Source organism: Meriones unguiculatus, chromosome 18, assembly GCF_030254825.1.
Source record: "Meriones unguiculatus strain TT.TT164.6M chromosome 18, Bangor_MerUng_6.1, whole genome shotgun sequence".
Classification (NCBI taxonomy): domain Eukaryota; kingdom Metazoa; phylum Chordata; class Mammalia; order Rodentia; family Muridae; genus Meriones; species Meriones unguiculatus.
Genome location: NC_083365.1, coordinates 36,580,898 through 36,598,924, shown reverse-complemented (window position 1 = coordinate 36,598,924; position 18,027 = coordinate 36,580,898). Strand labels below are relative to the sequence as shown.

Genomic DNA, 18,027 nt, shown 5'->3' with positions numbered 1-18,027 from the left:
TTTATTGGCCATTTGTACTTCATCTTTTGAGAACTGTTTGTTCATTTTATATTGAATGGATGATTTGATTTTCTGACATTTAGTTTTTTGAGTTCTTTGTATACTTGTCTCTTAACTTAGTTAATCATTTCCTCTGCTGTGTATAAACTTTTTAACTTTAGGAGACCCTGTCTATCAGTCAGTAGAGATGAAGACTGGCTTTGTGCTTTCATAGGCACTGTGTTCAGGAGGTTGCCTCTTGGTGTTCTTCTGGTCTGGGCAGAGGATTTAAGTATGCTAATTATCACGGTGAAAGTGTGCTGCTTTATAGAAACGGGGATAGTTTTCAGTCTTTCATGTGCCACATTTTATTTATATATTATTTGTATTATTTTTACTTTGTTTAGGTTTCAGTCTTATTCAGAAACATACATATAATTGTCTTTTTCTGACAACTTTAAAAATTTTGCTTTTTATTCTCTGATAGTTTTATACATGTACATGATGGATTTTAGACAGTATGCATTTTTGTGTAATTTACGCAGTTCTCAAGCATGAACTGTGCAGATGACAGCATCATGTCATCATAACGCCACACAGAGTAAATGTATGCCTTCAGTATTTGTATGAATGGCGGGCTGGAACATGTGTTCCCAGTGCCATCTCTGTCCACCTTGTGCTTACTTAAATCAGAGTATCCCTTTACAACAGAATCAGCCTATTTGCTTGAAGCTCCCTAGTGAATGTGCACAAATATAACCCCTCCACAAATTACAAGGGTAACAAGGATTTTAATTCTGCCACCTCTGAAGTTATCTTTGTCTGTTTTTCCCATTTACTTTGTTCTTGCCACATGAGCTTTCTAATTTTTTGAAATAAAGAAACAAAAGGACGTTATCGACCATGTTAAGTACTTTGAACTTGTTGAAATATTCTTCCTTCTATTTCTAGTGTTTAACTAAAAGTTCATGTTTCAAAGGTCTTTCCTGACCATGCAGTGAAATTGCTTTTCCTGATTATTTTTCTTTAGCAGTTATCAATATCTAAATGTCATATGTTCTAACTTATATACATTGCTTATGGTTTTTCTTTCTCACAAGGAAAGTGGGCAGGCTTTTCCTGAGTTCACAGTTGTTACCCCCAATCCCTACATTAATGCACTTTCCTTACAGTGGACAAACATTCTGTGTTTACTGAAGAAGTGACTTACACATAACCTATTCTGTTGAGGTTATGGCAGCTGGCTAAGGCATTTATTTCACACTGAATGTGAAGCAGTTATTTTATTTTTCTGAAAGTTTAACAAATGTAAGTATATTGAAGAAAATGAGAATTCATACATGACTGGTTACAGTTTAACTTGGTCAGCTCTTCTAGAGGACTAAGTGACATTTTTTAAAGACAAAAATGTATCCAGTGTGAGCTAGCCTGCCAGAAAAATATGAAAAAAAGATGAAGGGCAAGAAACAGTGTGCCCATCATCCCTAGCCCCAGGGATTTGGAGAGCATGCAGCAGGAGCAGGAAAAGGCAAATGAGGAAGACATGGAACGTGAGCAGCTTTGCGCCCTTCGCCTGTGTGCATGGTACCACGTCCACCAAATGCCAGCTTCTTCCTGTAGTGCTCAAAGGTCCCAGCACTGGTGGCATTCCCTTTGCCAGGAGTCCGCAGCGGCTCTCTTTTGTGCTTCCTTTCGTTCAGGTAGCTTCTCTTTCACTGGGCCGTTCCTGAGAGTGAGGGGCTGACCCCTTCTCAGTCCAGAGTATTAAAAGTAGCTCTGTAATTTTTTTTTAAGAGAACAAACCTTAAGAAATCTGCTTTTTGAAATGTAGTCTACTAAAATTATTAACTATAAAATTCAAATGTAAGCATATTCCACAATATTTCACAGTGGTACAAGCTGGAAACTAGGTAAATGTATAAACACGAGAGGGATTAGGTAAACTCCAGTGAAGTCAAATGTTGGAATACTGTGTTTTCTATGGCCATGTGAGTTATAAGAGTCCTACAGAAGAGAATATCTATTGCTGTCATAGTCCACGGGAAGCCCTGGAAGTACGAAGGTATTCGGGACTCATCGAGGCTCAAAATGGCTTTTATTCCTGTGTTTATTTGTGACATATCAAACACGACTGGACTCGATTTGTTTGAAGTAGTTACTATTTTTTAATGTGGTATAATTCTTATACTTACTGTCTGCTACTGCTGCACCTGAAAATTCACTGTTAACGGCCAGGGATCTGTTTTATCTCTTCTGTGTTCTAGGAGCACATGTAAATATGTGGTAAAAAGGCAACGAATGTATTTTTTTGAGACAGGATCTTAACTGTGTTGGTCTCAGCTTTCCTTCCAAGGGCTAGGATTGTAGGCGCAAGATACCATACTGGCTTGAATGTACTGATGTTGTAAGAAAGAGAGTTACTGTAAAAAAATCCGTAAATATTGTAATAGAAGATAAAGGTAGAAGTTTTGATGTCAGAAGAAACACATAGTAAAGAATTTTAATAATATTTTTCTCTGCTTTTCAAGGTTTCTCAGTATTCTTTACAGAAGAAAGTGGGTGAAATGGTAAGAAAATTATGTATTTTTACCACTTGGGTTAGTACATAACATTCGTAGAAATATTGTAATATAAGTTGAAACTTTTAGTGAAAAAACAAAACAAAACAACAAAACCCAGAGTAGTTGCTACTGGATATTGTTACAGTTTAAAGACCTGCCACAATTTCAGCTTAGACAAATTTTACAAAATTATTTGCAGATTTCTCAATATTTCCATATTGCAAAAGAAATAAAATACAGGGTAGTGTCCATCTTTTATTGTTCTATATTTAGAATATGGTACTCATTATTAGTCAAGTAAATATTTCTGTTATTTTTATTTCTATGCAAATAAAGATTACTATTTATTTTACAGAATAACATTTCATGGAATTCTTATTTTAATATTCTTCCTTGTGACTGTATTTGATTCAGAATGTGTGAATGTGGTTTTAGTTGAACAGAATTCTCACTGTATTTACTTAAATCTTAAAAAGGCTTCTTGGGTGGGCTTATGCTATTCTAATCTTACTGTATTATTCTAATCTTTACTGTAAAGCAAGTAAAATTAAATTTTGAATATACTTTGGCTATCACGTAGATAAGAAATGAAGATTGTTGGTATAACATTTAACATCATGTTAAATATTTTGCTTCTTGAAATTGTTTTGAGGTGTTAAAAATGAGAGAGCTCATAGAAAGATTGGTAGGCTCAATTAAATAAAAGATGTGAAATTCTATTTCTATTCAGCTGGAGAGAATAAAGATAATATTGTCAGACGATTTTAAACTGATTTTAATTAAGAAGCTGAAAAACTAGATTCCAGTTTAGCTGTAAGTACCATGACATTTGTGCTGAAAGTCATCTTCAACGCTACAGTGGTTTTACACAAAATATAGAGAAATTGAATAATGTGCCCTTTGACCTGGGAGATAAGGCTACAAGTGAAGGACCAAAGGCCACATAAAATGTGTTTTATTTTATTCCAGTTTAAAATTTCATTAAACAGATACTGATAATCTTTAAAAAAAATGGAAATATCTCCAAGTTTTTTTGTCAGTATGAATAAGTCACATTTTTCCTGATAGTTGAAAGCATTGTATCACTTTTGATTAAAATTATTTTATATATGAAGTATAACATTTTATGTCCATTCATGAGCAGTATTTTTATGTAAAAGTTAAAAATCGTATTTCCTAAACATTCTTTTATATATTTTTCTTATACTTCCTTTTTAATTAATTCAATATACATCTTGGTCATAGGTCCCTCCCTCCTCTCCTCCAAGTCCCACCCTCCTTCTCCCCTGTTTTTCAGAATAGGGGAGTCCCCCCTTCCCAGACACCATAGCTCATCTATTCACATGAGGACTGAGTTTGTCTTCCTCCCTTGTGGTTGTGTAGGGAAGTCCCATCAGAGGAAGTGATCAAAAAGCAGGCAACATAGTCCATGGCAGAGATATTCCTCACTCCCCTAACTAGTGGGCCAACATGAAGCCCAAGATGTCCATCAGACTTATTTCTTGGGGTCTGTGCATTGTAGTATGTCTATCCTGTACTATATGACTAAAATCCTCTTGTAAGTGAGTATATACCATCTGTGTCTTTCTGGGTCTGTGTTAGCTCATTCAGGAAGATCTTTTCTAGTTCATGATTTCATGATTTCCTTGTTTTTAATGGCTGAGTAGTATTCCATTGTATAAATGTACCACAGTTCTTTATCCGTTCTTCGGTTGAGGGACATCTAGGTTGTTTCCAGTTTCTGGTTATTATAAATATAGCTACTATGAACATGGTTGAGCAGATGTCCTTGTTGAATGGTAGAACATCTTTTGGGTATATGCCCAGGAGTGGTATAACTGGGTCTTGAGGTTTGGCTATTCCTAGATTTCTGAGAAAGTGCCAGATTGATTTCCAAAGTACAAGTTTGCACTCCCACCAGTGTTTCATAATTCTTAATTTATTATTCTATTATTCTTATATAATTCACATGACTTTTTAAGATTCAAAATCTTATTTTATGAAAGCAGTATACTATCTTCTATGTTCTTTAGCACTATGGGCAAGTCAGGAAACAATATAGACATCCAGTCGTGTCCAGAGAAAACTTGTAGAACTTGTAGCAGAGGGTCCTAAAAGAAATAATTTTAAAATAGTGTTAATACATTTTAAGGATGTTAATGCCTCTCTAGAGGTGAGCACTTAACTCCTAGTAAATGCCAGTCTACAGGGAGTTCAAGAAATTGACTTCCTTATAAAGATGTATTATAAAGGTAGAGATATGCCCTACAGAAATGAACACATCATGAATCAAAATATTTTTCTGTCTCTCTCACGTTGGAAAAATCATGGTCATTACCAATAAGTATGTAACAAGATATACTCTAGGGCAAATTGGAAACATCAAATTAGCCATTACTATGAGTTAGCCACTGAGGAAAATCCTATTGTATCCAGTGGATACCAAGTAGCTGATATTGTGCATAATTAAAGTTACAGATAACTGTCACAGCTATAACTGCTGTCTGCTTAATGAAGTAAAACAGTGTCTAATGACCTTTAAGCCAAGTTTGCCTTCTCTTAAAGGAAAGTATATTACTTTCTTTTGAGGAAAGATGTCTTTTTCTTTGTCAAATTAAAACAAAGTTTCCATGCTAAAGGTTTTGATGTAACTCAGAGTGACAGCATTCTTTTAGAACAAAATGTTTTAGTTTATATTGTTGGCCTATCTTTGCGTCTGTGCACATTGTGCATGCCTGGTGCCCACAGCTATAGGTGCCCATGGCATTTAGAAGTCTGAATAGTATTTATCATGACCATTGAATAGGCTGCAGTATCTGAAAAGCAGAATTATAGCAATCAAATTAATGAAACTTTATTTTTCTTGGATTCTACTTTGGTCTCAAGCAAAGGACTTTTGGAATAAGTATATAACAGTTTAAAGTATATGGAGCTCGATGACTAGGGATTGCCTGTGAAAGGAATCTCCAAACTTTGTTATACTTTTCACTGACAGGATTACTGACTTTTGTAGCTGTTGACTACCTGTTTAATACTTTTTAACTGAAAGGTTAAGGATTTTATTATGAGATAATAAATTAATATGTAATAGACAGTGTTCTCTTAAAGGCTAGGTAAGTATGGATTTAAGCTGAAATTTTTCTTGACTTGAAAAGATTCCATTAGAACATAGTGCTATTTGTTGTGGTTCAGGAGTAGTTGAGCATTGACCACAGGAGCAGCAGACTCAGCCTGATGTGAGTTTATTACTTACTGGACAAAGACTGATTGGTCAGGGACAGTCTGGACTCAGGAGCCAGACTGTGAAGCCAGTCTGTTTCTAACGCAGGCTTTTTATCTGAAAAACAGTAACCAGGTAACCAGGTGGGAAGCAAGGGGAGAGCAGCATTTCATCCTTTTGACCAGCTAAACAAAGCGTTTCCAAGTACAGTGTATTTAGGTAGCCAGACAAAGCATTTTAAGCTGATTGGCTAGGATATAGGCTTGTGGACTTTCCAGCTTCTCATCGTTTTTGGAGAAAGGAACATAGCAGGGTATTGTGGTTTTGTTTAAGGAGAACATATATCATTAATTCAAGCAGAACATTCAACAAGTATCGAATTGAATTGTAAGTAAAAGGGTGTTCAAGTTCTCAGGCAGGCAGAACCTGAGAACCTGAACTGAATTTCATCTTATGATCAAAATGTAGACTTAAAACTAAATGGCTGCAGTTATTAGGCAGTAAGGCTTAGACATGCTGGGCATGTCTCAATGGTGGTGTGTCTGAACAGTATTGTTTTTTAGATTTTTATATATCTGCTAAGAATTAGTAATTCTCTAAAGTGAGGAACTTAAATATGGTTCATTATTTTCTATTGTTTAGTAATTGCTAATAGTAACTACTTAGATAGATACAAATTTATATAAATTAACCCTTCTGAGTACGATACAACTTTTACTAATTATGTCTCATGTTTTTAATGGCTGAGTAGTATTCCATTGTATAAATGTACCAGTTTCTTTATCCATTCTTCTGTTTCTGGTTATTACGAATATAGCTACTATGAACATGAGACTTATTGTAGACTTTTTTGTAACTGCAACTTTTGATATTAATTTTTATTTTATTATTATTAATTACAATTTATTCACTTTGTATCCCAGCTGTAGCCCCCTCCTCCACTCCCTCCCAATCCAATGATAGAGGAGGTTCTCCTCCTCTTCCATCTGACCCTAGCCTATCAGGTCTCATCAGGACTGGCTTCACTGTCTTCTTCTGTAGCCTGGTAAGGCTGCTCCCCCCTCAGGTGGAGGTGATCAGAGAGCCAGCCCATGAGTTCATGTCAGAGACAGTCCCTGTTCCTATTATTGGGGAACCCTCTTGGACACTGAGTTGTCATGGGCTACATCTGTGCAGCGGTTCTAGGTTATCTCTGTGCATGGTCCTTGGTTCAAGTATCAGTCTCACAAAAGACCCCTCTGCCCAGATTTCTTGGTTCTGTTACTTTCCTTGTGGAGCTCCTGTGCTCTCCAGGTCTTTCTATCTCTCCCTTCTTTCATAAGTTTCGCTGCACTCTGCCCAAAGTTTGGCTATGAGTCTCAGCATATGCTTTGGTACCCTGCTGGGTAGAGTCTTTCAGAGGCCCTCTGTGGTAGGATCCTGTCCTGTTCTGTTTTCTCCCTTTTCTGATGTCCATCCTGTTTGCCTTTCTGAATGAGGATTGAGCATCTAACCAGGTTCATCCTTCTTGCTTAGCTTCCTTAGGTGTACAGATTTTAGTATGACTATTCTATATTATATGTTTAATATCCACTTATAAGTGAGTATATACCATGTGTGTCTTTCTGCTTCTGGGATACCTCACTCAGGATGATCTTTTCTAGTTCCTACCATTTGCCTGCAAATTTCATGATTTCCTTGTTTTTAATTGATAAGTAGTATTCCATTGTGTAAATGTACCACAATTTCTGCCCCTCATTCCTCAATTGAGGGGCATTTGGGTTGTTTCCAGCTTCTGGCAATTACAAATAAAGCTGCTATGAACATGGTTGAGCAAATGTCCATGTTGTATACTTGAGCATCTTTTGGATACATGCCTAGGAGTGGTATAGCTGGATCTTGAGGAAGAGCTATTCCTAATTGTCTGAGAAGGTGCCAGATTGATTTCCAAAGTGGTTGTACAAGTTTACATTCCCACCACCAATGGAGTAGGATTCTTCTTTCTCCACATCCTCTCCAGCATGTGTTGTCACTTGAGTTTTTGATCTTAGCCATTTTAAGAAATCTCAGGGTTGTTTTGATTTGCATTTCCCTGATGTCTAAGGATGTTGAGCATTTCTTGAAGTGTTCCTCTGCTATTTGATGTTCCTCTATTGAGAATTCTCTGTTTATCTCTGTACCCCACTTTTTAATTGGGTTATTTGATTTGTTGCTGTTTAAGTTCTTAAGTTCTGTATATATTTGGGATATTAGACCTCTGTCAGAAATAGGGTTGGTGAAGATTGTTTCCCAGTCTGTAGACTGTCATTTTGTTCTGATGACAATGTCCTTTGCTTTACAGAGGCTTTTCAGGTCCCATTTATTGATTGTTGCTCTTAGAGCCTGTGCTGTTGGTGTTCTGTTCAGGAAGTTGTCTCCTGTGCTCATGAGTTCAAGGCTCTTCCCCACTTTTTCTTCTAACAGGTTTAGTGTATCTGTTTTTATTTTGAGGTCTTTGATCCACTTGGATTTTAGTTTTGTGCAGGGTGATAAGTATGTACCTATTTGCATTTTTCTACATGTAGACATCCAGTTAGACCAGCACCATTTGTTGAAGATGCTGTCTTTTTTCCATTGTATGGTTTTGGCATTTTTGTCAAAACTCAGGTGTCCATAAGTGTGTGGGTTTATTTCTGGGTCTTCTATTGGATTCCACTGATCCACCATTCTGTTTCTATGCCAGTACCATTTCTATGCAGTTTTTATTACTGTTCCTCTCTGGTACAGCTTGCGAGATACCTCCAGATGATCTTTTATTGTAGAAGATTGTTTTAGTGATTCTGGGTTTCTTGTTATTCCATATGAAATTGAGAATTTTTCTTTCAAGGTCAAGGTCAAGGTAGAGAATTGTGTTGGTAATTTGATGGGAATTGCATTGAATCTGTAGATTACTTTTGGTAAGATGGCCATTTTTACTGTGTTAATCCTGCCAAGCCATGAGCATGGGAGAGCTTTCTATATTCTGTTATCTTCTCCTATTTCTTTCTTCAGAGACTGAAAGTTTTTTTTCATACAAGCCTTTGACTTGCTTGGTTAGAGTTACACCAAAGTACTTTGTGTCCTTTGTGGCTATTGTGAAGGGTGTTGTTTCCCTACTTTCTTTCTCAGCCCACTTGTCTTTTGTATACAGGAGTGCTATCTTTTGTATATAGGAGAGCTACTGATGCAAAAGTAACTTTTATTCTCCTGACTTAGTTGTCACTTCAGAAGCTTTACTGTCTTTGTCTGCTAACCAAGGCCTAAGACTCCAACCTCCATACAATCTAATCAGGTACTAGAATGTTCTCAGCCTCTGGGACTTACTGCTGAGTAAGCTCACCCTTTCTAGCTCTTTATGAACTCCCACTGGCTGGTTCAACTCAGCCAGTTCTGGCTCAAATTTCTCTCCAAGCTAACTGATTCAATATGGCTTCTCTCAGTTTCTGACTGAATTTCTCTGCTTGGCCTCATACTAACTTTGGCATACTAACTTTGGCATACTACTTTCTAATCTTCTGGCTCCTTCTCATTCTGTGGCTCATTCTGTCTTCACCTGTGTCTAGCTTGTTCAAGCTTTGTAACCTGTCTCTCTGTAACTGTCCTGGTAAAACTGCCTCCTCTTTCTGTGCTGCTGTCCCTTAAATTGCCTCTCTTTCCCCTGCTGTTCTCATGAGAGTTGGGCATATCCTATTCTGTCAAATCCTTCTCTGATTCTTTACTTTGTCTGCCTCTCAATTAGACTTTTAACCACAGCTGCTTCCTTCTACAAACTTGACTTTACCTTCATTGTTTGGGATTAAAAGCATGTATGAATATGAAGGTTCTGCATTCCAGCCAGATCATATAGACCTAGAAAGTCTTTGGATGTGCTCAGGGCATCCATATTGCTGGATTGAAATTCTTCTACATTTTCTATGATATTACATTATCTCCCTCTCACTGCAAAGTATTGTTCTTGGTCCCTGTCATTCCATTTTTATTACGTTCTTACTTCATGTGTGTGGGATGGGGTGGAATGGAGCATGTGCTTACTGAGAGGTCAGAGGAAAACTTCTGAGAGTTGGTTCTCTTTTTCTTCCCATGTGGGTCCTGGAGATTAAACAATTCATCAGGAGGGTGGCAAGTACCTTTACCTGCTGAGTTATCTGTCTGGTTCCTTGTCATTCTATTTTAAAATTATTTTTTATGATTGTGTCTATATATATACATGTACCGTGACATGCACATGGAAGTCAGCAGACAGTTATCAGAAATTACTATACATGTATGTGTGTTTATTCTATGTGTATAACTTTAAAATTATTCTTTAAATAGGAACAAAAGGCTCATTTGCACCATCTAGCTAAAGAAGATTATCACAAGCAACTGAATGAAATTGAAAAATCTTATGCTACAGTAACAAATCAGTTTGGATTGGTGAGAGAGAATCATGTAAAGTTAGAACAAAATGGTAGGTGCTATTTTATCTAAACTTTTATGTTTAATGTGTAATGTTTAAGTGGACTTCCTTATTATTAGTAAATTGAACTTACCTGATACTAGTAATAATAAATGATAGTTTAGTGAATATTAAATTAAGCTAGAATTATACATTGCATTGGGACTGTTTTCTTGTCCATATTAGTGATATTATCTTTGAAATATACAAGTTATATTATCCATCTCTAATATTTTTATGTTATAGTACAAGAAGCAATACAGTTAAACAAAAGACTCTCCTCCTTAAATGAAAAACAAGAATCTGAAATACAGAGTTTAAAGAAGGTATGAGTGACATGTTAAGCAAAAAACTATAGTCTAAAATAATTGGTATTATCAGATATTATGGATTATTACTAGAAAATAATCAGTTGAGTATTTTTTTTGGTGATAGCAGAATATAAATTCATAAGTGTTAAGTATGATTCTAGCATGTGCTTTAATACCTGGCTGGTTAGAGTCTTTCAGAGGCCCTTTGTGGTAGGCTTCTGTCCTGTTCCCTGTTTTTTCCCTCTTCTGATGTCTGTCCTGTTTGCCTTTCTGAATGAACCTATTACCAGCTCTGGATTCCCTCTTCTGGAGCAGGCCCCAAATCCATTCATAAGTGGTTGGTTACTTCTAAAACAGACGAGCCAGTGTTGCACCACTGGGCACACTTTGCCTGGCCAGTTGGTATTGTTTTATGCAGGGCAGTGATGAGTCGTTTTATGTCAACTCGATACAACCTAGAGTCCTTTAGAAGAGGGAACCTCAACAGAGAAAATGCCCCCAACTAGATTGGTGTTTGGATAAGCCTGTGATGCAGTTCCTTGATTGATGATTGATGCGGGAGGGCCCAGCTCACAGTGGTGGTTCTGCCCCTGGGCTGGTGGTCCTCGGTACTATAAGAAGGCAAGGTGAGCAAACCAGTAAGCAGCACCCCTCCATTACCTTCATATCAGCTTCTGCCTCCAAAGTTCCTGTACTGACTTTCTGCCTTAACTTCCTTGGATGATGGAATACAAACTAGAAGATGGAATAAACCCTTTCCTCCCCAAGTTGCCTATGATCATAGTATTTTATGATAGCAATAGAAATTCTAAGACATCCCCAGCAGCATGCATGCATCTTTTGGTACTCTGTGAGCTAGCCAGCAGGGAGGAGCTTTCAGTCCAGTATGTCCTATAACAATGCTTTGCTGCCTAGTTTTGTGTCAACTTAACACAAGCTAGAGTTAGTCTGGGAGGATGACTAACTCTACTAATGAGGATCCTCCTCTGTTTGTGAGAATGTCGGCTCTAGTAAACCGAGGTGTAGTTTCTGTTGTTCTGTATTTTTTCTGCTTGGTGCTTGTGTGGTTTCTGGACTTGAGGATTGGTGTCTAACATTCCTTTCAAAAATTTCTCGGTTGTTACTGCTTCCATACTGGGTTTGTTCCCTTCCCCTTTTAGTATTGCCACTATGTACGTGTGACATCATTTGCAGTTGTTACAATTCTTTAGTGTTCTGTTCCTTTTACTTTCTCTTTCTTCTCAGTTTTGGAAATTTATTTTGTTATGTTCTCTAGCTCACATAGCAGTTGTGTCTAGACTGCTAATAAGTTCAAAAGAAGCATTCTTCATGGTACTGTTCTTTTTCCTGTGTTGAGAATATTTATTTTGTCTCTATATTTTAATTAAAATATATTCCGATTACTATTCTCCCTCCAGCTCTTCTTTATTCTCCACCAATCCAAACTCATTCTTTCTCTCTTTCATTAGAATATAAACACACATCTTAAAAAATAAAAATAAAAACAAACAGCTAGGCATGGTGGTACACACCTTTAATTCCAGCACTCAGGAGGCAGAAGCAGGCGGGTCTCTTGAGGCCAGTCTGGTCTACAAAACAAGTCCAGGGCAGCTAGAGAAATCCTGTCTTGAAAAACCAAACAAACTGAAAACAAAAAGAGCCAAAGGGTGGGGGTGGAGGAACACAAGCAGATACCGAGACACATACATTCATACACACAGGAAACTCATAAAAACAAAGTCAGAAACCATAATGTATAAGCAAAAGGTCTTTAAGGTTAAAAAGAGAATACCAGGAAAACATCGTGAGGGGGAAAGAAAAAACCCTTTCAAACAAAGCAAAAATAAACACAAACAAGCAAACAATTCCAAAAATACCACTGAGTTTGTTTTATGTTGGCCGTCTGCTGATGGGCACAGGCCTAGCACTTAAGTATAGTTTGTGTACCCAGTGAGACTTCATGTGAGCAGCTGTCATCTGGAAGTAGCTTCTGGGTTCAGGATGGGGGCTTGTGCTGACTTCCCTTCTCAGTGCTGGTAGCCCATCTGGCTTAGGCTTATGCAGGCCTTGTGCATGCTGCCAGTCTCAGAGCTCATATGTGATTCAGTCCTGTGGGGTCTAGAAGGCTTTGTTTCCTTGGCGTCATCATCCCCACTGGGTTTTAGAACTTTTGCCTCCTCTTGCACAGTCCCCTGATCCCTGAAGGGAGCGATTTAATGGAAATAGCCCATTTAGGACTGAGTGTCCCAAGGAATTGCCACTCTGCACATTGTCCAGTGGTGGCTCCTCTGTATTTGTTCCCGTCACTGCAGGAGGAAGCTTCTCTGATGGTGGTTGGCCAAGGTACCGATCTACTAGTATAGCAGGTAGCAGCATAGCAACTCCTAAATAACGTTGTTTTAGGAGCTGTTTTATTGCTGTTTTCCGCCAGCAGAACAATAGTATTTGGTTTTTCCTTATGCCCCTGGTCTATCTAGTCTCAGGTTCTTGGTCACCTGGGGAGTATTTTTTAAAAATAAAATTTTAACTTATTTTTATACATTTTAAAAATAAAATAGTTACATCACATATCCTCTTCCTCCTTCTGACTCCTCCCATCTCTACCCCCACTCTCAAAAATCATGCTCTGTTTTTCTTTGATCATTGTTGTTACATGCATAAGTACAACCTGATGAGTTTGTGTGGACATGTCTTTGTGAGCTGACCACTTTGTAATGGATAACCAGTTAAGGATTCATCCCTAGGAGAGGCCAGTTCTTCCTTTTAGCAGTCATTACTTGCCTATAATTCTTTGTCTACGGACACTGCAAAATTACCCCACACCCTTTTTTGAGATAGCATGCTCATTAATAATTGCCATTGTTCTGGTCTTACTTATACAGACATTTCTAGGAGAGACTGTTTCATAGCAGGTTTTCTGGTATTCTGGCTGTTAAAATGTCTTCACTCCCCTCTCCTGTGATGTTCTCTGAACTATAGGTGCAGGAGCCATGTTGTACATGTGTTTGTTGGGGATAGGCTCCTCATGATCTGTTTTTTCTTTATTGTGTTATTCAGTTGTGGTTTTCTGTGATGGTTTCCATTTCCTATATTTTACATCATTTTTTTGATGAGAGAAGAGAGCTACACTTATCTGTGGGCATAAGGGTGCATTTTAGAATGTAGTAAGGAATTGTGCTGGTGTAGCAAGATGTTAGTAATAGATGCTTTTGTAAGGCTCATAACCTCACTAGCTCCAGGAAGTCGGCTAGGTTGGTACTACCGGGCATGATTTCCTTCCTTTTGAGTGGGCCTTGATTCTAGTCAGACAGCTGTTGGTTACCACCAATATATAAGTGCCATTTATTGGACCTTTATAGGTATCTTGGCATGCTGGTTATTGTTGTGATTCATAGGTATTACAGATGGGTACAACTATTAATTGCTTCCCTCCCTTGGTGGCTTGCATGATATTTTTTTCAGTACCATGGAAGCTATTGTAGGAAGGAGCCTTTCAGGTTAGATGCGGCTGTAATCATCTGAGAATGTTGTCCTAAGTATGAGGTATCTTCAGTAATAGAGGCTTATCTTCAATCTCGAGAGACAACCAAGGGCAACAGCAGTTGTCTATATTGTTTTAGAAGTCATTTAGACTTCTTTCTTTCCTTTTTTATTTCTTCTTCTCCTCCTCTTCCTTCTCCTTCTTTTTCCTTCTTCTTTTCATTTCTGAGAAAATATTTTTTGGTCTTTTGGAGAAAGTTTATTTGCCAGGAAGGATGATCCCATCATACTTCTGCTGGAATTAGCCTATGGCGTCCTCCTTGCTGATTCTGTGCTTGGTCCCAATGCAGCCTGTCCTGCACTTCTTGTCTGCAGTGCTGAAACCTGGCCTAACCAGCACCGTGTAGAAGTGCAATCAGTAGAAGCCAATGCTTGGGTTCTGTTTGATGCCCAGATCAATGTGTTCTTGAATCCCAAAACCAAATTTTCAACGTTTCCAGTATCTGAGAAGTTATTTTTCTATAACTCATACTCCCACACCCTCAGGCCTTTCTCCACAATTTCTTCTGCCTTGGCTCCACAGACTGTGCAGTGAACAACAATCCTTTCATTTCTCCTGAAGCCAAAGGACCTGACCTAGCTTTGGAAATAACAGGTGTCTGGCTTGTGAGCTGCTCCAACACCTTTGCTGCTCAGGCTAGTCTGTCTCTACCCTCCTCCACACAGATATTGAGGCAGAGCTTGCGGATGCAGAGTTCTCGGATGGGGCTCCCTGTTTCACTTTGATCTTGGGCCATGATGGAGAACAGAGTACCTTTATTTCTTATTTGTATACTTTTCTCTTACGTTATTGGTCTAGAGAAGACTGAGCACTGTGTTAACCCTAAGAGGAGAGAATGGGCCTGTCTCAGTCCTGATGGTAAAAACATGCTTTCACTTTTTCACTGTTTAGTACAATGGTGGCTTAAAGATTTGCTGTACATTGCCTTATGTGTGTTGAGGCTTGTTCCTTCTAGTTTCTTCAGGGCTTTTATCAGGACAGGATTTTGAACTTGTTGAAGCCCATTTTTTATATCAATTTCAAGGATCATGTGTGCCTTTCAGTATATTTGAGGGCTGAATTACACTTACTGATTTATGTGTGTGAAACAAACCGTAATTCCTGGAATTAAAACAACTTGTGGTATATGATCTTAATATTTCCTTCCTTCCTTCCTCTTCCTCCTCCTTGTTTTTCCTTCTTCCTTCTTTCTTTTTTTGAGACAGGCTCTCACTGTATAGCCCTGGCTGGCCTGGAACTCACTGAGAGATGACTACCTCTATGGAACTCACTGAGAGATGACTACCTCTATCTCCTAAGTTCTGGGTTTAAAAGTGTACACCATCATACTCAGATTTAATGTGTTGTTTTAATTATTTGGATGTTTCATCCATCCATCCATACACGAAATGAATTTTATTCATTTTTACCCAGTTCTCTGTGTTGTTTCTCTGCCTCTCCTGATGAAACTGTTTTTCCCAACAAAATTCCTTCCTACCTTCATGTCTTTTGTAGTGTGTGACTCTTAGGGTTAGCATTGTTATGGTGAAACACGGTTACCAAAAACAGCTTGGAGAGGAAAGTGTTTATTTGGATTTTGCTTAATTAGGATTATTGGATTAACATGGCCGGAAGATTTTCACTAGCAACCTCTCAGTGAGTAAACCACTGAATAAAACAACATTCCCTTTTAGCACCCTTACCTCAGGGTGCTTACCCCTTACAAGCCCTTCCCCATTCCATGATGAAATGTTGACGGTCCCAGTCTTGCACAGGCTGTGTGTGGGTAGTCATAGCTACAGTGATTGATGAGTGCAATAGCCATGCCATGTCTAGAAGACATCTTTTTGAAGACTCTTTCTTATCCTCTAGGTCTTAGAATCTTTTCTATTTCCTATTCTGTGATATTCTCTGAGCCTTGGAGGGGTGATATAGATGTTCATCTTAGGGCCATCATTCTGCACTTTAAGCAGTTTTAAGTGTCTTCATTAACTCCTACCTACTACTACAAGAAGTTTTTGACAAAGCCCGAGAGCAGGGCTAGTTTACTGATGTGAACTTAAGTATTCAGAAGGCAATTTGAAAACATGTTCATTTGGCAAAACAGTAATAGTAGTTGTAGTTGTAGTCATAGTAGTAGGAAGAGGGGGAGAAGGAAGTGGTTCTCTCCTAGGTCCAATGACCTCTCCAACCATGGGCTTTTGACCAGGGTTTATAGTGCCAGATACAAGTTCCCTCCTGTGGATATCTCAAATCCAACCAGAAAGAAGTTGGTTACCCCATTGTAATCATGTCACTGGTGCAGCAGTGGACACATTTTGCCTCACAGGTCCTGTGGTTGCTCACACAGTTCACAGGGCCATCTATATGTTCTGCTCGTTTACGTATTGATGATTTTGGTCACTCCATAAAGCATTACTGTCAGCTACTTTTTTTATACCTGTGACCAATTACCTGAATAAGCAGTAATAGAAATAATGTATTTTAGCTCACTATTGCAGAGGTTTTAGCCCATAGTCCTTGGCACACTTGCTTCTGAGGCATGATGGGAGAACGTCTTGACGGGGCACATTGTGGAGCAGAGCAGCTCCCTTCTACTATGGACAGGGGCCACAGAAGGGCCTGGGACAAGAGAGAACCAAAGCCATGACCCCAGTGACTTACGGGCTTGTCTGGACCTCACTGTGTAGACCAGGCTGGCCCCAAACTCATAGAGGACTGCCTCTGCCTCCCCAGTGCTGGAGGGCTGGGATTAAAGGTGTACACTAACCCCCTTTCCTTCTGCGCTAACCCCCTTTCCCATTTCTCCCTTCAAATCACCTCTTTCCTGCTGTTATCCTTTATAGAGTCCCCTTCTCCACCATGGTCCTATTTTACTTTCCTGGCTTTTGCAGTTACTCCAGGTTATATACTCATATCTAAAGATTGAGAGTTGGAAACCACAAATGTCTTTCTGGGTCTGAGTTAATCACTCAATATATCTTTTCTAGGTCCATCCATTTACTTGAAAATTTAATGATTCATTTTCTATATAGATAAATAGTATTCTATAGTGTGTATGTACCTCTTTTTCATTATCCATTAGTCAGTTGAAGGATGTTTCCATTTCTTAGCCATTGTAAATACAGTGTCAATAAACATGGCTGAGCAAGTATCTGTGGACTAGCACGTCAAATCATTTGAGCATATACCAAGGAGTGGTATAGTTGAGTCTTATGGTAGATTTATTTTTATACTTTTGAGAATTGCGCATAGTGATATACGGAGTGTCTGGACTAGTTCGCCATCTCACCAACAGTGAATGCCATGAGCCTTGTCTTCTACACACATCCTTGCCAGCAATTATTGTCTGTTATTTTCTAGTCATTCTGACTAGAGTAAGGTAAAATCTCAAAGTGATTTTAATTTGCATTTCTCTCTTTGCTAGAGATATAGAGCCCATTCTGAGATGTTTCTATTTTTTGTTTCTTCTTTTGAGAACACTGTTCATATCCCTAGCCCATTTTTAGGTTGAGTCATTTGTTTTCTTGACTTTTTTTTTTTTTTTTTTTAGTTCTTTGTATATTCTAGATGTTAACCCTCTTTCATATGTACACCTGGCAAAGATCCTTTTCCACTCTGTGGGCTTTCTCTTCACTTGGTTGCTTGTTTCCTTTGTTGTATAGAAGCATTTTAGGTTTATGAGATTCCATTTGTCAGTTGTTGGCCTTAGTTCATGAAAAATGGAGTCCTATGTAGAAAGTCCTTCCCTACACCTATATCTTGTAGGTGCTGCCTACGTTTTCTTCTAGAAGTCTCAACATTTTGGGTCCCCACTGAAGTCTTTGATGCATTGGCAGCTGATTTTTGTACAGGTAGTGATTATAGACTAATTTCATGTGGACATAGAGTTTCCCCAGCACCATTTGTTGAATTTTTTTTTCTCTCCAGTGAGTATTTTTTGAATCCTTTGGCTATAAAATTTCAAAGTGTTTCTACATTCTAAGTATACTATTTCATGT

At 38.3% G+C, this 18,027-nt stretch overlaps 1 protein-coding gene and 1 pseudogene across 1 annotated transcript in view; one reads left to right on the top strand and one right to left on the bottom strand.

Moving 5' to 3' along the window:
• Ccdc73 (coiled-coil domain containing 73) overlaps positions 1–18,027 on the top strand; it is a 76,977-nt gene that overhangs the window by 20,715 nt on the left and 38,235 nt on the right. The window contains exons 6-8 of the mRNA XM_021646363.2: positions 2,508–2,546; positions 10,072–10,207; positions 10,442–10,521. Of these exons, the coding sequence (XP_021502038.1) occupies positions 2,508–2,546; positions 10,072–10,207; positions 10,442–10,521 (255 nt within the window). The remainder of the gene's footprint in view (positions 1–2,507; positions 2,547–10,071; positions 10,208–10,441; positions 10,522–18,027) is intronic.
• Positions 14,246–14,783, bottom strand: LOC110554028 (large ribosomal subunit protein uL5-like; annotated as a pseudogene).